Source organism: Nerophis ophidion, linkage group LG23 (genome assembly GCF_033978795.1).
Source record: "Nerophis ophidion isolate RoL-2023_Sa linkage group LG23, RoL_Noph_v1.0, whole genome shotgun sequence".
In the NCBI taxonomy this organism is placed as follows: Eukaryota; Metazoa; Chordata; class Actinopteri; order Syngnathiformes; family Syngnathidae; genus Nerophis; species Nerophis ophidion.
This window is the reverse complement of record NC_084633.1, coordinates 36174251-36195947: the sequence shown is the minus strand read 5'-3', so window position 1 is coordinate 36195947 and position 21697 is coordinate 36174251. Positions and strand designations below refer to the sequence as shown.

Below are 21697 nucleotides of genomic sequence, written 5' to 3'. Positions count from 1 at the left end.
AATCTGCAGTGTTTTAGCTACTTCTAAATCATTAATCCTGGCCTCTGGCAACAAATACAGTATGTTTCTTACAAGTATCATTATCACTGCAGGACAAGTAATAGCTAAACATACTTCACTACACACTGTAGGAGGATAAAATAGCTCACCGGCGTCACAATGTAAACAAATGCCATGGGTGGATCGACACCTGACATCCAATGTAATTATACCAAGTACAGGAGCGTATCTAGTCAATACTACTATGATTACATCCATAGTTTTTATCGTCACAACATTTTTTCCTTTTTTAAAAATTCATATTATATTCATATAGTCAGTAAAAATGTCCCTGGACCAGAGGCAGGTAGAGTAGCCACAAATTGTACTCAAGTAAGAGTACTGTTACTTTAGAGATTTATTACTCAAGTAAAAGTAAGGAGTAGTCACCCAAATATTTACTTGAGTAAAAGTAAAAAGTATTTTGTGAAAAAACTACTCAAGTACTGAGTAACTGATGAGTAACCTGTACGTTTAATGATGACGGCAACAAGTAATGCACAAAAACATAAAAATAGCAATGAACAAATTCATAGCCAGGAATATCTCTTAAGCAACTAAAACAATATATATTTGGTTTTACACTGTATTGACAAAAAATTTGAAAATTAATTTTACCTTTGCAACTTCATTATACTATTGGCTAAGTTTTACATTCATAAATGTACATTTCTCAATACCCGACCTGTTTTTTGTGCCTTTAAAAAAGATTTTGAACTCTACATTAAAAAACGATGTTGCTCTGTTCCAAATTTAAGGTATTTATTGAGATTGCGTGAGCCTATGGCTTTGCACTTTGTTTATTTTATATATATATTTTTTCTTGCATTCTATTTTAGTTACTTTGAATTTACAACCCCCTGGCGCTGTTTTGTACCGTTTTTATACTGTTCTGTACTGTTTTGTACTTACTTTGATTATTATTTTCAAATGTTTGTAAATGTTGAAATTTATAAATAAAGGTTTATATAAAAAAAAAGTACAGTTAATCATGTGACCACCTGGCTTTGTTTGATTGGTGAAATGGAGTCCAACGTCACCAGTGACTGCATTTGATTGGTGAAACGCAGGTATGTGATGGATCCAACTTTGAAGGTCTGTCTGACAAACCAAACAAACTAATTGTGCATTAACAGAGTAGCGAGCTGAATGTAAATAAATGGAGCGGAGTAAAAGAAGCGTTTTTTTTCTATAAAAATACTCAGGTAAAAGTATGTTGCATTAAAACTACTCTTAAAAGTACAATTTATCCCAAAAGTTACTCAAGTAGATGTAACGGAGTAAATGTAGCGCGTTACTACCCACCTCTGCCCAGGACGCATGAGGACTTTGAATATGACCAATGTATGATCCTCTAACTACTTGGTATCACATATCCATACCTAAATGTGTGGTATCATCCAAAACTAATGTCAAGTATCAAAGCAGAGAAGAATAAGTGATTATTACATTTTAACAGAAGTGTAGATAGAACATGTTCAAACAGAAAAAAGCGTGACACCTACCCTTTACATCAGTATTTCCTAACCATATTATTATTGGTTTGTTAGGTATTATATTTTATTGTATGATCCTGTAACCACTTGGTGTCGGATCGATACCTAAATGTGTGGTATCATCCAAAACTAATGTCAAGTATCAAAGCAGAGAAGAATAAGTGATTATTACATTTGAACAGAAGTGTAGATAGAACATGTTCAAACAGAAAAAAGCGTGACACCTACCCTTTACATCAGTATTTCCTAACCATATTATTATTGGTTTGTTAGGTATTATATTTTATTGTATGATCCTGTAACCACTTGGTGTCGGATCGATACCTAAATGTGTGGTATCATCCAAAACTAATGTCAAGTATCAAAGCAGAGAAGAATAAGTGATTATTACATTTGAACAGAAGTGTAGATAGAATATGTTCAAACAGAAAATAAGCAGATGTTAACAGTAAATGAACAAGTGGATTAATAATCCATTTTTACAGGTTATCCCTCATAACGTGTACAAAATAATAGGTGTATAAATGACACACTATGTTACTGCGGACTAATTAGGAGTCTTTGTTTGTTTACTTACTACTAAAAGACAAGTTGTCTAGTATGTTCACTATTTTATTTAAGGACTAAATTACAATAATAAACATATATTTCATGTACTCTGACATTTTTTGTAGGTATCAAAATAAATTTTGGTACTGGTACCAAAATATTGGTATGGAGACAACCCTACCCTGCTCTACCACATTATCCCTCTGAGTATTCCACAAGTCACATGACCCACAGGAAGTTGCATCATTCAGATGGTCTGCACTTTAGGAGTACTTATCCACTGTGTACTATGCAGTCAAACTAAATAGATGCATCACATGTGGGTGGCAGGAATAAATGACCCACAAATAATTAGCGATTGCCAATAACTATAAAGACGACAAACTCTTCAATTTGGACATGACACTGGTCCAAACTGAAGGTTGGGGGGGGACAGGAGTGAGGTAACAGCAACAAGCAAGTCCAATACAATTAACCTAGTAGGCACATCTATTGCGCAACAATAAGAAAGTCAATATTTAATTAAGGGCAAAAGGCCTGCAGCATATCACACCGAGTAAGTCAAGTTCATTACGCCACATATCAATGATTAGGGAACAGGTTTCCAGAAAGAAGTGGTCTCACTTAGTAGCTCAAAAAGGTTTATTATGTCTTCTTATTCATAGACGTTTTCACATTTTCTTGTAATCAGACCATATTTGTGCCATATTAGATGCAATTTGTACCTGACATGTTCGGACTGTCTGCAGTCTTCTTCAGAAGGGTCACCTGACCACTGTGACCTGTTGCCTATCAGCTCTTCTTATAGGCGTGGCCAACCAGGCAGACCTCTCAAGTCTACCTGGTTGGCTCCTCCCCCCACCACTGGATGGTGAATGGAGGAGGGAGTCCCAGGTATGCGATTGATGGTTGACTTAGGCCGATTCCTTAGTTCAATGGGCTCCTTAATCCATCTTTTGAATTTTCTACTTTCTGTGCCGATGATTTTGCCGTTGTCCCGGTCCATGATGTGGTTATTTATTTTGCAATGATCTGATAGGCTGACTTTAGGATTTCTTGTTCTGATTGTTTATTTTAGGCATCTTGTAAACCTTCCAGTAGTCTCTTTTTCGATTATGTTCTTTCTTACTAAGATGAATGATTTTTTGCATGATTTAAAGGATTTTGTAAATAACATTGTATTTCTTGTCTTGTTCTATTTCGTCTTTTGGATGTACAAAAGCCAAAAGCAGTGAAGTTGTCACCTTTGGTAAATGATAAATAAATGGGTTGTACTTGTATAGCGCTTTTCTACCTTCAAGGTACTCAAAGCGCTTTGACACTACTTCCACATTTACCCATTCACACACACATTCACACACTGATGGAAGGAGCTGCCATGCAAGGCGCTAACCAGCAGCCATCAGGAGCAAGGGTGAAGTGTCTTGCTCAAGACACAACGGACGGGAAGAGGTTGGTACTAGGTGGGGATTGAACCAGGAACCTTCAGGTTGCGCATGGCCACTCTACCACTGCGCAACGCCGTCCCTAATAATAATAATAAATAACTAATTCTAAAAGTGTTTTTTGTGTCATTTTTAATGGTCATTTTTCCTTACAATATTGAAATATTTAATAAATCTAAAAATATATTTAAGTATGCATTTTCTGCCTAAATGGTAAATAAAAAGAGAATACAATGATTTGCAAATCCTTTTCAACTTATATTCAATTGAATAGACTGCAAAGACACGATATTTAATGTTCACACAGAGAAACTTTGTTCTTTTTTGCAAATAAACATGAACTTAGAATTTAATGGCAGCAACACATTGCAAAAAAGTTGTCACAAGGGCATTTTTACCAGTGTGTTACATGGCCTTTCCTTTTTAACAACACTCAGTAAAGGTTTGGGAACTGAGGAGACACATTTTTCAAATGTAATTATTTCCCATTCTTGCTTGATGTACAGCCTAAGCTGTTTAACAGTCCGGGGTCTACGTTGTGCTATTTTAGGCCTCATATTGCACCCAACATTTTCAATGTCTGGACTACAGGCAGGCCAGTCTAGTACCCGCACTCTTTTACTATGAAGCCATGATGTTGTAACACGTAGCTTGGCATCGTCTTGCTGAAATAAGCAGGGGCGTCCATGATAACGCTGCTTGGATGGCAACATATGTCGCTCCAAATGCTGTATGTACCTTTCAGGATTAATGGTGCCTTCACAAATGTGTAAGTTACCCATGCCTTGAGCACTAATACACCCTCATACCATCACACATGCTGCCTTTTACATGTTATGCCTAGAACAATGCAGATGGTTCTTTTCCTATTTTGGTCCCGAGGACAACAGGTCCACAGTTTCCAAAAACTATTTGAAATGTGGACTTGCAAGACCACAGAATACTTTTATAATTTTCATCAGTCCGTCTTAGATGTTCTCGGGCCCACCAAAGCCGGTGGTGTTTCTGGGTGTTGTTGATTAATGGCTTTCGCTCTGCATATTAGAGTTTTAACTTGCACTTACAGATGTAGTGACTAACTGTAGTTACTGACAGTGGTTTTCTGAAGTGTTCCTGAGCACATGTGGTGATATCATTTACACACTGATGTTGCTTTTTGATGCAGTGCCGCCTGAGGAATCCAATGTGTGTAATATCATGGCTTACATGCTGTGATTTCTCCAGATTCTCTGAACCATTTGATTATCTTACGGCGCGTAGATGGTGAAATCCCTAAATTCCTTGCAATAGCTGCTTGAGAAATGTTGTTCTTCAACAATTTGCTCAAGCATTTGTTGACAAAGTGGTGACCCTTTAGCGTTGTCTACAATATGTTGTCACGTCCGCTTTTCCTCCATACAAACAGCGTGCCGGCCAAGTCACATGATATATGCCACTTATACACACAGTTAAGTGAATGCCAGCATACTTGCTCAACAGCCAAACAGGTCAGACTGAGGGTGGCCGTATGAACAACTTTAACACTGTTACAAATATGCGCCGCACTGTAAAGCCACACCAAACAAGAATGACAAACACATTTCGGAGGAAAACATTCGCACCGTAACGCAACATAGACACAACAGAACAAATACCCACAACTCCTTGCAGCATTAACTCTTCCGGGATACTACAATATGCACCCCCCGCTTCCACCTAACCCCGCCCTCCACCCCCAACCCCTCCCATCTCATTCTTATTTTATTTTAAGATTTATTAGCCTGTGGAAAAATGTAATGTTGATATTTACCTCAGAAGGCTGCAAATAAAAAAGAGGCATTAAATGTTTTATTTAAATTTTATTTATTTTACCATTGATGTTTTTTTGTTTGTTTTTTTGAAAGTTGATTTTGCACTATTAAGTTATAAAAGTGTTGCTTGTTCCATATTCAGTGGTAAAGCAAATCATTGTAGCAAACTGAGCAATAATTAACAATTTATTCATGCACTTTCTCTGGCTACTTCAAGGCTTGAATGTTTGATTCATTCATTATTGTTATTTTATTTTCAAATGTATTATTAGCCAATATTGAGGGCATGCCTTAAAGGCACTGCCTTTAGCATTCTCTACAACCTGTCGTCACGTCCGCATTTCCTCCATACAAACTGCGTGCAGGCCCACTCGCATAATATATGCGACTATTACACACACATAAGTGAATGCAAGCCATACTTGGTCAACAGCCATACAGGTCACACTGATGGTGGCCGTATAAACAACTTTAACACTGTTACAAATATGCGCCACACTGTGAGCTCACACCAAACAAGAATGACAAACACATTTCGGGAGAACATCTGTACTGTAACATAACAAACACAACAGAACAAATACCCAGAACCCCTTGCAGCACTAACTATTTTGGGACGCTACGATATATTTTGATATTTACCTCAGAAGGCTGCAAATAGAAAAGAGGCACTCAATTTGTATTCAAATTTTATTTGATATGCCATTGATATTTTTAAATTATTATTATTATTTGAAACTCGATTTTGCATGTCACTATAAAGTTATATAAGCCTTGCTTGTTCAATATTCAATGCAAAACTTGGTTGGGTCCCTATTAAAAGGTTCATTTGTTCAACCCTTGGCCCGCGGCTTTGTTCAGTTTTAAATGTCTGCCCACTCTGTATTTGAGTTCGACACCCCTGACTTAGACACACTCATCACAGTCACCTCAATCTCTGACAAAAGTACCATCTGAAAAAAAATTTCCTTTCTAAAGATAAAAAGAAGACCTTTTTTAATCAGCCTCAGAGAAAACATGTTAATTGCTGTGGGAATTATTAGATTTCCACCTTTCTGTTGGATACAACTCCAGCTCATTACATTGAGAGTGGTTTTGAATGTTTAATGTGTCTGGAGAATCCCTATTTTAGTGTATTTTTAGGCACATCTTTTGGCAACTGGAATGAATTAGATGTGCAAGTGTTTACAATGATGTCTGCCACAGAACATCCTGTGCTGTTGTGCAACAGGGGTGGTGTTTCGATGGCATGGTGACTGTGCAAAAGTTATTGACCACCAAAGGGTTGTGCGACGCAGACCATATTCAATACAATTTGGCCCATGCTCGAGAGATTAATACTAAAGTTGTATTGGGATAATTCATGTTGATGACACTTTGACAACATCGTACTCAATGCAATGTAGCCTTTTCGCTAACTAACTAGTGACTACTGTTGGTCCGCAGTGCAAATCCATTTATAAGCCAGCAATCTTCACCTCTATGGCGGCAAATATACTATCTTACAAGTATCATCACTAGAGGACGAGGAATAGCTAAAAATGCTACACTATTTACCAGACCTGGGCAAAATAAGGCCCGGGGGCCACATGAGGCCCGTTAAGCTTTTCAATCTGGCCCGCCAGACATTCACAAATATTTGTTTAGATCAGGGGTGTCAAACTCAAATGCAGAGTGGGCCAAAATTCTAAACTGAACAAAGCCAAAGTTGAACAACTCAACGTTTTAATAGGGACCCAAATAAGTTTTGCATTGAATATTGAACAAGCAAGGCTTATATAACTTTATAGTGACATGCAAAATCGAGTTTTGTTGGTAGCGGGGGTGTATATTGTAGCGTCCCGGAAGAGTTAGTGCTGCTGGGGGTTCTGGGTATTTGTTCTGTTGTGTTACGGTGCGGATGTTTTCCGGAAATGTGTTCGTCATTCTTGTTTGGTGTGGGTTCACAGTGTGGTGTAACAGTGTTAAAGTTGTTTATACGGCCACCCTCAGTGTGACCTGTATGGCTGTTGACCAAGTATGCATTGCATTTACTTGTGTGTGTGTAGAAGACGCATATATTATGTGACTGGGCCGGCACGTTGTTTGTATGGAGGAAAAGCGGACGTGATGACAGGTTGTAGAGGATGCTAAAAGCAGTACCTTTAAGGCACGCCCCCAATATTGTTGTCCGGGTGGAAATACAGGAGAATGGTTGCCCCGGGAGATTTTCGGGGGAAATTCGGGATTCTCCTGGAAGAATCGGGAGGGTTGGCAAGTATGAGAATTAGCGGTGATACAGGGGCACCGCCACTGTGTAATACCGGCGGGCCAGGTCGAATGTTAATTTATTATTGCCTTAAGGGCCAAATTAAATTACACGGCGGGCCAAATTTGGCCTGCGGGCCAGAGTTTGACACCCGTGGTTTAGATCTTTAAGATGGAAAGTGTAGCTGCCATTATGATGTGTAGTCAGTCATGTTTTCTAATGACCGGAAGTTTTCAACTATACTAAGTATTTCAATGCTTGGAATCTGCCCTTTTGGATGATATACTAGTTACTATGGTACTAATCTATCGAGTTACTATGGTAATCTAATGAGTTACTATGGTAGTCTAAGTCACAGCAGCTGAGACGAGGCACCAAGCAGTGTGGGTGGGGAGCGTTTCCACAGAGTGTTCTAGAGCCAGCCTGAAATGTGGGTGTCAGGGACAGACGTGGAAGGAGATTTTTACAACAAAGTTCTAAAGCTTAGTGACATACCAGATTGTTGGTGGGTTTATTTTTTACCCTTCATGTTCATATTTCGCTGTGTTTGTTGCATTTTTGTTGCGTTTCACTAGATTGTAAAATATGTGGATGGAGAGGGGGTGTGACGTTCATGTGTTGTCAATATTCAGTGTTTTATCCTTCATAGTTAAAATTTTAAATCCCACATTCTTTACTTTCATGTTCATTCTGGGTGTCTCATTCAGTAAAAAAAAAAAAAAATTCCATTCCGTTTTTCAAGGCGGTCTGTCATAACGTTTTTAGCATTCAATCAGGCATTATTGTGAGTTTTTGTATTAGTGTTTCTAATAATAGATATACCGGACCCCCAGACGGATTATTTTCACTAAATTTGGCCCCCGAATCAAAATAAATGTCCAGGTCTGCTATATACCATAGAAGAATATGCTAACCACAAGCTAAAATTGTTGAAGGGTGATGTCTGATAATATCGGCAGTCCGATATTATCGGCTGATTAATGCTTTAAATGTAATATCGGGATTCTCCGTATCGGTTTCAAAAAGTAAAATTTATGACGTTTTAAAACGCCGCTGTATGGAGTTGTACACGGACGTAGGGAGCAGAGCAGTTGCGTCTCCCAGTCATACTTGCCAACCCTCCCCATTTTCCCGGGAGAGTCCCCAATTTCAATGCCCCTCCCGAAAATCTCCCGGGGCAACCAATCTCCCGATTTCCACCCAGACAACAATATTGGAGGCACTGCCTTTGCATGCCGGCCCAATCACATAATATCTACGGCTTTTCACACACACACAAGTGAATGCAAGGCATACTTCGTCAACAGCCATATAGGTCACACTGAGGGTGGCCGCGTAAACAACTTTAACACTGTTACAAATATGTGCCACACTGTCAACCCACACCAAACAGGAATGACAAACACATTTCGCACCGTAACACAACATAAACACAACAGAACAAATACCCAGAACCCCTTGCAGCAATAACTTTTCTATGGCCAATACTGCGTCTGTAAGTACTGGTAGTATCACCCACAACTAAAGTCACCAAACAACAGAAGTGCTAATTAATTTTAACAGAACTGTTTATGGACACATGTTACAGCATAAAAATAACTAGTTACTACTGGTAAATTAGCAAATACATTAATATTAATACAAGCCGAAATGACTGCAAATTGAAAATAACTACTACTGTTTTTTGCGTTAAAATTCTGTTGACTGAGCTGCCAGTTTTTGACAGAAAAATCTTGTTTTTAACAGTGTATTACTGTAAATGGAAAGACGGTACATTGTTTCTTATGGTAGAAAAATTGGCAGCTAAACTGCCAGAATAGAAAAAAAAAATGGTACTGTTTTTCCATGAACAATATAATGTTGTAAAAACAAGTTAATTTAATAGTCAAATTCTGGCATCGAAGTTGCCAGCTTTTACTGTAAAAAAAAACCCAAAACAGTGGTACTGGTCTTCCATTTACAGTAAAATGTTGTAAAACAAAACAAAAACACAACACTATATTTTACAGTAAAATGGGCAGCACGGTGGGGGAGGGGTTAGTGAATATGCCTCACAATACGAAGTAGTCCTGAGTTCAATCCCAAGCTTGGAATATTTCTGTGTGGAGTTTGCGTGTTCTCCCCGTGACTGCGTGGGTTCCCTCCGGGTACTCCGGCTCCTCCCACCTCCAAAGACATGCATCTGAGAATAGGCTCCTCCCACTTCCAAAGACATGCACCTGGGGATAGGCCCCTCCCACCTCCAAAGACATGCACCAGGGGATACGCCCCTCCCACCTCCAAAGACATGCATCTGAGAATAGGCTCCTCCCACTTCCAAAGACATGCACCAGGGGATACGCCCCTTCCACCTCCAAAGACATGCACCTGGGGATAGGCCCCTCCTACCTCCAAAGACATGCACCTGGGGATATGCCCCTCCCACCTCCAAAGACATCCTCCCACTTCCAAAGACATGCACCTGGGGATAGGCTCCTCCCACCTCCAAAGACATGCACCTGGGGATAGGCCCCCCTCCTCCAAAGACATCCTCCCACCTCCAAAGACATGCACCTGAGAATAGGCTCCTACCACTTCCAAAGACATGCACCTGGGGTTAGGCCCCTCCCACTTCCAAAGACATGCACCTGGGGATAGGCCCCTCCCACCTCCAAAGACATGCACCTGGGGGTTGGCCCCCACCCACCCTCCAAAGACATGCACCTGGGGACTGGCCCCTCCCACCTCCAAAGACATCCTCCCACCTCCAAAGACATGCACTTGAGAATAGCCCCCCCCCCACTTCCAAAGACATGCACCTGGGGATGGGCCCCTCCCACTTCCAAACACATGCACCAGGAGATAGGCCCCTCCCACCTCCAAAGACATGCACCTGGGGATAGGCCCCTCCCACCTCCAAAGACATCCTCCCACCTCCAAAGACATGCACTTGGGGATAGGCCCCCTCCCACCTCCAAATACATGCACCTAGGGGTTCGGCCCCTCCGACCTTCAAAGACATGCACCTGAGAATAGGCTCCTCCCACTTCCAAAGACATGCACCTGGGGATAGGCCCCTCCCACCTCCAAAGACATGCACCAGGGGATACGCCCCTCCCACCTCCAAAGACATGCATCTGAGAATAGGCTCCTCCCACTTCCAAAGACATGCACCAGGGGATACGCCCCTTCCACCTCCAAAGACATGCACCTGGGGATAGGCCCCTCCTACCTCCAAAGACATGCACCTGGGGATATGCCCCTCCCACCTCCAAAGACATCCTCCCACTTCCAAAGACATGCACCTGGGGATAGGCTCCTCCCACCTCCAAAGACATGCACCTGGGGGTAGGCCCCCCTCCTCCAAAGACATCCTCCCACCTCCAAAGACATGCACCTGAGAATAGGCTCCTACCACTTCCAAAGACATGCACCTGGGGTTAGGCCCCTCCCACTTCCAAAGACATGCACCTGGGGATAGGCCCCTCCCACCTCCAAAGACATGCACCTGGGGGGAGGCCCCAACCCACCCTCCAAAGACATGCACCTGGGGACTGGCCCCTCCCACCTCCAAAGGCATCCTCCCACCTCCAAAGACATGCACTTGAGAATAGGCCCCCCCCCACTTCCAAAGACATGCACCTGGGGATGGGCCCCTCCCACTTCCAAACACATGCACCAGGAGATAGGCCCCTCCCACCTCCAAAGACATGCACCTGGGGATAGGCCCCTCCCACCTCCAAAGACATGCACCTGGGGATAGGCCCCTCCCACCTCCAAAGACATGCACTTGGGGATAGGCCCCTCCCACCTCCAAAGACATCCTCCCACCTCCAAAGACATGCACTTGGGGATAGGCCCCTTCCCACCTCCAAATACATGCACCAAGGGGTTCGGCCCCTCCGACCTTCAAAGACATGCACCTGGGGATAGGCCCCTCCCACCTCCAAAGACATGCACCTGGAGATCGCCCCCTCCCACCTCCAAATACATGCACCTGGGGATCGGCCCCTCCCACCTCCAAAGACATGCATCTGAGAATAGGCCCCCTCCCACCTCCAAAGACATGCACCTGGTGATCGGCCACTCCCACCTCCAAAGACATGCACCTGGGGATAGGCCCCTCCCACCTCCAAAGACATGCACCTGGAGATCGCCCCCTCCCACCTCCAAATACATGCACCTGGGGATCGGCCCCTCCCACCTCCAAAGACATGCATCTGAGAATAGGCCCCCTCCCACCTCCAAAGACATGCACCTGGTGATCGGCCACTCCCACCTCCAAAGACATGCACCTGGGGATAGGCCCATCCCACCTCCAAAGACATCCTCCCACCTCCAAAGACATGCACTTGGGGATAGGCCCCTTCCCAACTCCAAATACATGCACCTAGGGGTTCGGCCCCTCCGACCTTCAAAGACATGCACCTGGGGATAGGCCCCTCCCACCTCCAAAGACATGCACCTGGAGATCGCCCCCTCCCACCTCCAAATACATGCACCTGGGGATCGGCCCCTCCCACCTCCAAAGACATGCACCTGGTGATCGGCCACTCCCACCTTCAAAGACATGCACCTGGGGGTAGGCCCCTCCCACCTCCAAAGACATGCACCTGGAGATAGGCCCCTCCCACCTCCAAAGACACGCAACTGGGTGTAGGCCCCTCCCACCTCAAAAGACACGCACCTGGGAATAGGCCCCTCCCACCTCCAAAGACATGCACCTGGGGATAGGCCCCTCCCACCTCCAAACACATGCACCTGGGGATAGGCCCCTCCCACCTCCAAACACATGCACCTGGGGATAGGCCCCTCCCACCTCCAAACATGCACCTGGGGATAGGCCCCTCCCACCTCCAAACATGCACCTGGGGATAGGTTGATTGGCAACACTAAATGGTCCCTAGTGTGTGAATGTTGTCTATCTGTGTTGGCCCTGCGATGAGATGGCGACTTGTCCAGGGTGTATGCCGCCTTCCGCCCGTATGCAACTGAGATAGGCGCTAGCACCCCACGCGACCCCAAAAGGGATAAGCAGTATAAAATGGGTAGATGTTGTAAATGTAAAGTTTTTACTGTAAAATGGACAGTCTACTTAAAACAAAGTATATAATTAATCATGACATCCATAGGTGAGTTCATACATCATCCTCGTTTACAAGCGGTAGCCATAACTGCCATGTGGCCCTCAATAAAAAACACTTTGGAGACATCCCTGTTCTACACCAACCAGGTAGTAGCCTTTTACCAAATGGACAGACAAGAAGAAAGACACAGGCGACATGTTTCTGTTCAAATACTTACGGATGGGCTTTCATCTCGATGTAGTTCTTGGGAATGAAGCCGTCTTTCCCATTTAGCTCCGCCTTGTACCAGTTCTGATCGCACTCTTCATTTAATACCTGGTGATGGACAAAACAAGCACAGTGTTGTTCCGGCTGTGTCAACAATTGAAACCAATCATTTAGTACCTAGTGATGGACGAAACAAGCGCAGTGTTGTTCAGGCTGTGTCAACAATTGAAACTAATCACATGGAGCAAGACCTTTACATTGTCATTTCATGCATTCAACCAAGTGGCCCGGGGCAACAAGATGACTGCTAAGCAGATATTTGGAACTAGGGCTGGTCAATTAATCAACAACAAAAGGAGATAATGTCCGCAGGAACTTACCACATAGCAGAGGACAAACACTGTTTGATTTCCTATTATGCAGCTTGTTTTTATTTGACACTTATTGAAATATCTTGTGTGACATCATGCACAAAAGTGCACTCTATTAGTTTTAAACTATTGTAGTGACGTTCTGTAAAAAAAGTGCACTTTAATTGAGTGTTGTTTTGATATGTCATCTTAGTGACATCATGCACAAAAGTGCACTCAGCTTGTTTTAAGATGTCTTTGACAATCTTGCACTTTCTGTTATGAAATGACATGAACGTTTGTGCCACTAATTAATAACTGTTTCATAAATACACTCTTAGTTGTGATATCCCTCTCTGCATGAATGTTTAAAAGTAGCATATATGAATGCAGTATGAAGAAGAATGTTTTAATGTAGACACATAGAATCATCATACTGCTGTGATTATATGCATCAAGTGTTCATTTGAGGCTAAGGCAAAATATCCACATATATATGGTGTATCGTGATATGGCCTAAAAATATTGATACTAAAAATACGCCATATCACCCAGTCATGTTTGGAACATAACGAACCACACAAAAACATATGTATATATATAATCAAGTTCACAATTTAAAGTCTGAAGAAGTCTTCATGTGTGCATTATTAGTGAAAGAGAGGGTGAATTGTGCTTTGTTTAGAAATTAACATTCAGGTTTTTAAGCCTTGTTCAATCAGTAAAGATCCTCACGCAAGCACGCACGCACGCACGCTGTTTCCATATGAATTGTGTTAGATGTAAATATAAACAGAATACAATGATTTGCAAATCCTTTTCAACCCATATTCAGTTGAATGCACTACAAAGACAACATATTTGATGTTCAAACTCATTAACATTATTTTTTTTTGCAAATAATCATTAAATTAGAATTTCATGGCTGCAACATGTGCCAAAGTAGTTGGGAAAGGGCATGTTCACCACTGTGTTACATCACCTTTTCTTTTAACAACACTCAATAAACGTTTGGGAACTGAGGAAACTAATTGTTGAAGCTTTGAAAGTGGAATTCTTTCCCATTCTTGTTTTATGTAGAGCTTCAGTCGTTCAACAGTCCGGGGTCTCCACTGTCGTTTTTTACGCTTCATAATGTGCCACACATTTTGAATGGGAGACAGGTCTGGACTGCAGGCGGGCCAGGAAAGTACCCGCACTTTTTTTACAAACCCACACTGTTGTAACACGTGCTGAATGTGGCTTGGCATTGTCTTGCTGAAATAAGCAGGGGCGTCCATGAAAAAGACGGCGCTTAGATGACAGCATATGTTGTTCCAAAACCTGTATGTACCTTTCAGCATGAATGGTGCCTTCACAGATGTGTAAGTTACCCATGCCTTGGGCACTAATGCACCCCCATACCATCACAGATGCTGCCTTTTGAACTTTGCGTCGATAACAGTCTGGATGGTCGCTTCCCCTTTGGTCCGGATGACACGATGTCGAATATTTCCAAAAACAATTTAAAATGTGGACACGTCAGACCACAAATCACTTTTCCACTTTTTTATCAGTCTTTCTTAGATGATCTCGGGCCCACAGAAGCCGGCGGCGTTTCTGGATGTTGTTGATATATGGCTTTTGCTTTGCATAGTAGAGCTTTAATTTGCACTTACAAATGTAGCGACAAACTGTATTTAGTGACAGTGGTTTTCTGAAGAGTTCCTGAGCCCATGTGGTGATATCCTTTAGAGATTGATGTGGGGTTTTGATACAGTTTCCGTCTGAGGGATCGAAGATCACGGTCATTCAATGTTGGTTTCCGGCCATGCCGCTTAAGTGGAGTGATTTCTCCAGATTCTCTGACCCTTTTGATGATATTATGGAACGTAGATGTTGAAATCCATAAATTTCTTACAATTGCACTTTGAGAAACGTTGCTCTTAAACTGTTTGACTATTTGCTCACGCAGTTGTGGACAAAGGGGTGTACCTCGCCCCATCCTTTCTTGTGAAAGACTGAGCATTTTTGGGGAAGCTGTTTTTATACCCAATCATGGCACCCACCTGTTCCCAATTAGCCTGCACACCTGTGAGATGTTCCAAATAAGTTTTTGATGAGCATTCCTCAACTTTATCAGTATTTTTGCCACCTTTCCCAACTTCTTTGTCACATGTTGCTGGCATCAAATTCTAAAGTTAATGATTATTTGCAACAAAAAAAAAATGTTTATCAGTTTCAACATCAAATGTTGTCTTTGTAGCATATTCAACTGAATATGGGTTGCAAAGGATTTGCAAATCATTGTATTCTGTTTATATTTACATCTAACACAATTTCCCAACTCAATTGGAAACAGGGTTTGTAAGAAGGTGCGCTTGTTTTACATCTCTGTGAGAAGGAGAGACAAGAAAGAGTGAGAAGAGCCTGTAGTGTTACACCAGCAGCTAAAAGCAACTGCGTGAGAAGGTATACTCCAATATTACAATACAGTCATTTTCTATATCGCACAGAGACAAACCCGCTTTATATCCATATATTGCCCAGCCCTATGTTATCATCACAAAGCAGACAGGATGAGGAAGGAGAAAGAAAATTGAGAGCAGCCTGAATTTTAATAGCAACATCCATTTCACTCTTGCTGCAGTCTTGGATTGACGAATGATTAGAAATTCATAAGTGGCTCGAGGCTACAACGTCTTTGATCACATTTCAACTCCATAATTCAAAGAGAAAAACATGCTACTTGGCTGGAGGAGACACATTCTCTTTCTCTTCTCAGTCCACTGTCATCACTGCTCTTGTTTTCTTCATCACTCTTGTCAAATTGATCATTTCCCCTCTGGGATGGGTAATTGAATTTATTAATTTAATTATATTAAAGATGGGCAGGAATCAGCACCTCCAAGTCCGAATCCATGGTTCTCGCCCGGAAAAGGGTGGAGTGCCATCTCCGGGTTGGGGAGGAGACCCTGCCCCAAGTGGAGGAGTTCAAGTACTTCGGAGTCTTGTTCACGGTGTGGCGTATTTAGTAATGCGGATGCTGTATCGATCTATTGTGGTGAAGAAGGAGCTGAGCCGGAATGCAAAGCTCTCAATTCACCGGTGGATCTACCTTCCCATCCTCACCCATGGTCATGCGCTTTGGGTTATGACCGAAAGGACAAGATCACGGGTATAAGCCTGGTGCCGGGTCTCTCCATTAGAGATAGGGTGAGAAGCTCTGCCAACCGGGAGGAGCTAAGAGTGAAGCCGCTGCTCCTCCATATGGAGAGGAGCCAGAGAAAGTAGTTCGGGCATCTGGTCAGGATGCCACCCAAACGCCTCCCTAGGCCACAGGGAAGACCCAGGACACGTTGGGAAGACTATCTCTCCTGGCTGGCCTGGGAACACTTTGGGATCCCCTGGGAGGAGCTGGACGAAGTGGCTGGGGAGAGGAAAGTCTGGGCTTCCCTGCTTAGGCTGCTTCCCCCGCGACCCGACCTCGGAAGAAGATGAATGGATAAAGATGGACAACTGATATAGCTAGAACGGGTTCAAAAGTGAGGCTTCACTTTTCAAAATAGACAAGCCTGATGGTAATTTCCATGGGATATGCTTTATAGATGCTGCCGATTAGCTTTAGCATCCATGAGGATTGCAAGTGGCCTGGGTCTTTTTGCGGCAATGAGCTGGCAGAACGCCCGCCGGCTGTCAGCAAGCTTTCCCAGTTGCTGACCCTGCCTGAGACCCGTCTAACCGGTTGGCGAGGCAATGACTGGAAGTAGGGATAGGTCCAATTTGTAAGATTTATTTTAAGACACAATGCATGATTGGAATACGAACCCTATGAGTCTCCCTCTCCCTTTCTTTCCAGGCTTTTCACACGTTTTTAAAATACCTTTTGAACGAGTGCATCCCTCAATGATAACTACGAACCCGATTTGAGGCTTTACGCAACATGCTGGCTCCAGTCATGAGAACACGACGTGTGACCTGCTTCGTCCAAGGTGTATACACAATAGAGATGCGCGGATAGGCAATTATATCATCCGCATCCGCATCACCAAAGTCGTCATCCACCCGAACCAACATTTTATCAGGACCGTACCCGCCCGCTGAAATACATCATAGGTTGTCCGCCTTTACCACTCACAGAGCTATTTAAACCTGTTTCACAGAGTAATGAAGACAATTGGAGCCGCTAACGTTCCCGCAACTATCAAATAGCGTTCATCCTGATTACAAGAATATGGACGTGCTGTGAAGACATTGCCTTAAACACCTTCAACAACATGTACGAACCGATCCGTCAACATGTGTGCAGCTTCCGCAATTACACATTCAGGATTGAAAGGCATACTGGGTGACACAGAGTACACTGATGGTCGTGATATAAACAACTTTAACACTTACTAATATGCGCCACGCTGTCAAGCCACACCCAACGAGATTGACAAACACATTTCGGGAGAACATCCTCACAGTAACACAACATAAACGCAACACAACAAATACCCATAATCCTTTGTATCCGTGACAATTCGTGAATATATTTTACACCCCCGCGCCCCCAACACTGCCCACCTTACAGACGCAAATACATACATTTTAATTGAATTCTTCATTTTAGCTTCTGTTTTTTCGACGAAGAATATTTGTGAAATATTTCTTAAAAATTGTGATTAAAATAAAAAAAAAATATTCTGGCAAATCTAGGATCAAATTTAAATCTTATTTCAAAGTCTTTTGAATTTGTCTTTGTTAGAAATATAGCTTGGTCCAATTTGTTGTATATTCTAACAAAGTGCGGATTGGATTTTAACCTATTTAAAACATGTCATCAAAATTCTAAAATTAATCTTAATCAGGAAAAATTACTGATGATGTCCCATAAATTATTTTTTTAATTTTTTCAAAAAGATTCCAATGAGCTGGTTTTTCTCTTCTTTTTTTTCGGTTGAATTTTGAATTTTAAATAGTCGAAATTGAAGATAAACTATGTTTCAAATTTTAATTATTGTTTTTTTTCCTGTTTTAAACCGTTTTTTGTTGTTTTTTTCATCATTTATTCTCTACAAAAAACCTTCCGTAAAAGGAAAAAAATGTACGACGGAATGACAGACAGAAATACCCATTTTTTTTATATATATAGATTTATTTATTAAAGATAAATTGAGCAAATTAGCTATTTCTAGCAATGTATTTAAGTGTGTATCAAACTGGTAGCCCTTCGCAGTAATCAGTACCCAAGAAGTAGCTCTTGGTTTCAAAAAGGTTGGTGACCCCTGCCCTAGGCTATATAAGTAAAAATTGATTGATTGATTGATTGATTAGTGCATTTTTTTTTTTTTAGTTGGAAGAAACTAAGTCTTTTTTTGTTGCTGCCATCACGTGGTCAATGCATTCTCGAAATAAACGCAAGCCTGAACAATTCTGATTGGCGAACATGTCTGTCACTCAAACTGTAGAGAAGAAAAAAACCCTCAGCCTCTTGTGGTAACATGACTGCACTACTTAAAACCTTAATGTCCATTAATCCTGCAGACCCAGTACTTTATTTCAAAGGTTACTTTTGCTAAGTTTGATCAAATAAAATAAAAACGTGTTTCAAATGATCTGTCATTTGTACGCAGTGTTTTCTTTTTTAAAAGCAATGTAAATGATAGTTCTTGTATAAAAAAAAAGGTGTCTGCCTGAGAGCAGATGAAGAGGCAGGACATTCAGTGTGGAAGCGGAGATCTCGGAGGATGAAAACATTGCTATTAATTATGCCAAGGAGCCTACAACCAAAAGATCCTCTTCTGTAGTTAAAGTCTCCTATTCTTGAAGGGGAACAGACTACAAATGGCTAGGACGAAGGCAGTGAGCCTGCATTGTTCAGTAAGAGATCAAGGATGGGGCTAAAAGCTGAAGTCATCATCGCTTTGGCCGAGGGTTGTCTCCATACCAATATTTTGGTACCGGTACCAAAACGTATTTTGATAGTGTACATGAAACATTTGTTTATTATTGTCATTTAGTCCTTAAATAAAATAGTGAACATACTAGACACAAGGTTTTTCACACATTTATTTATTTGTGGCGGCCCGCCACGAAAGAATTACGGCCGCCACAAATAAAAAAAATAAAAATAAAATAAAATGTATATATATGTTGTTGGTTTTTCCGGCTTTTGACTCGCTCGACCGCTCATAAAAGCAATGGGACTGTCTGTGAATGGAGCTTGTAGTTACATATTATATAAATATGTAAATATTATATAAATATGTACATAAAGTGTTGTAATTATATTCCTACTCCGCGTTCTATTTGGTCATCGCCCCCCCCCCCCATAGCCCGACCACACCACCACAAATAAATGCCTGACCTGTGGGAAACACTGTAGACAACTTGTCTTTTAGTAGTAATTAATCAAACAAAGGCTCCTAATTAGTCTGCAGTAACATGTGTCATTTATCATTCTGTCAACATTATGAGGGACAAACTGTAAAAATGGATCATTAATCTTCTTGTTCATTCATTTACCGTTAATATCTGCTTATTTTCTGTTTGAACATGTTCTATCTACACTTCTGTTAAAATGTAATAATCACTTATTCTTCTCTTCTTTGATACTTGACATTAGTGTTGGATGATACCACACATTTAGGTATCGATGTGATACTAAGTTTTTACAGGATCATACATTGGTCATATTCAAATTTCTCATGTGTCCAGGGACATATTTACTGAGTTTATAAACATAACATGACTTTTCCAAAAAAGGAAAAAAAAGATTTTGTGTCGATAAAAAATATTGATTAAATCATAGTAGTATCGACTAGATAAGCTCCTGTACTTGGTATCATTACAGTGGATGTCAGGTGTAGATCCACCCATGGCATTTGTTTACATTGTGACGCCGGTGAGCTATTGTGCAGTAAAGCATGTTTAGCTATTCCTAATCTTGCAGTGATAATTCTACTTGTAAAAAAACTTACTTTGTCACCATGGAGACAGGATTAGTGATTTAGAAGTAGCTAAAACTGCAGATGAATGTTCGCTGCTACCTGGCTAGCCATGTCTTAAAGCAGCTCTTCCTGAGGGTGTTTCAGTGTTCTAACTTCACCTTTATCTTGACTTTTTACACCAAAATGCGTCCATTCTCCCTTTTCTGTGTCTGCTTGTAAGTACTCTGTGTGTGTGCGCTGACAAACATGCTCCGTCATGCATGTTGGGAACGGGTAATTTTCAAACAGAGTATAGTACCGTTTTTGATTCATTAGTACCACGATACTGTACTAGTACTGGTATACTGTTAGGGGTGTAACGGTACGTGTATTTGTATTGAACCGTTTCAGTACGGGGTTTCCGGTTCGATGTGGAGCAGTACCAAACAAGTTACACACGAACATATGAAGTAGCCGCCTATGCTAAAGTCTTAACAAGCTGCTCGGCTCCGTTCTGCCTCTGTCTGTACACAGCACCCAGCATTGTCCCGCCCACACAACCATCTGATTGGTTAGATAGATAGATAGTACTTTATTGATTCCTTCAGGAGAGTTCCTTCAGGAAAATTAAAATTCCGGCAGCAGTGTACAGTGTTCAGATCAATTTAAATAAAAGTAAAAAGTAAATAACGAGGGTTTAAATGAAAACAAAATAGAGAAATATTACAATAAGAATAAAAAACAAAAAGCAACAATGGGAAGAGGTGGCGACTTGTCCAGGGTGTACCCTGCCTTCCGCCCGATTGTAGCTGAGATAGGCGCCAGCGCCCCCCGCGACCCCGAAAGGGAATAAGCGGTAGAAAATGGATGGATGGATGGAATAAAAATATGACAGTAAAATAAGAATATAACAAGACAAAGTAGGCAGTAGTGACCATGTTATGAAAACGTATTGCACTGTTATTGTTTTGCATCCCCTGTCATCCTAGTACCCCCCCGCCCCCGCCCCGCCCCAGCGAGGAGTTGTACAGTCTAATGGCGTGTGGGACAAAGGAGTTTTTGAGTCTATTAGTCCTGCACTTGGGATGAAGCAGTCTAGCATTGGTTACATACAAAGCCAATCAGCAGTGCGTATTCAGAGCGCATGTCGCCAGGGCTCCAGTGTCGATGTCGAGCAGATAGGTCTTTAGCAGGGGAGCAACGCACTCTCCCCAAATTATATTCCAAGTCAACTACTTTCTAAACATCACCATGAGCCCGTTGACCTTCTAGAAACAAACTGCAGCTCGGCTCACTCGCAGTCCTGGTTTAAGGTGAAGGCTAGTTAGCTTTTAGCGTAACATTAACTCATTTTGCTGTGTGTGCGTGTGTGTGTGTGTTTGTGTGCGTGCGTGCGTGTGTGTGTGTTACGGACAGTGTTGATTGAGGTGTTGAAGCAGCAAAAAAGGACATTAAATGAAGAGTTTCTGTCTCTGACAGTGTATATAATAGTAAGTGCATCATAAAGCCTACATGAACTCCATGGTGGTCAGGGATGAATTTTCAGCTATAGTTATATTAATCATTACTAATGAAGCAGCCTAGTTTTGAACATGAATATTAGTAAAGGGGTTG

General features: G+C 41.8%; 1 protein-coding gene across 2 annotated transcripts in view; it reads right to left on the bottom strand.

The window, feature by feature from the left end:
- grb2b (growth factor receptor-bound protein 2b) overlaps nt 1-21697 on the bottom strand; it is a 131107-nt gene that overhangs the window by 35115 nt on the left and 74295 nt on the right. For both annotated transcript variants that reach the window (XM_061884276.1, XM_061884277.1), the window contains exon 3: nt 12851-12948. In XM_061884276.1, coding sequence (XP_061740260.1) covers nt 12851-12948 — 98 coding nt within the window. The remainder of the gene's footprint in view (nt 1-12850; nt 12949-21697) is intronic.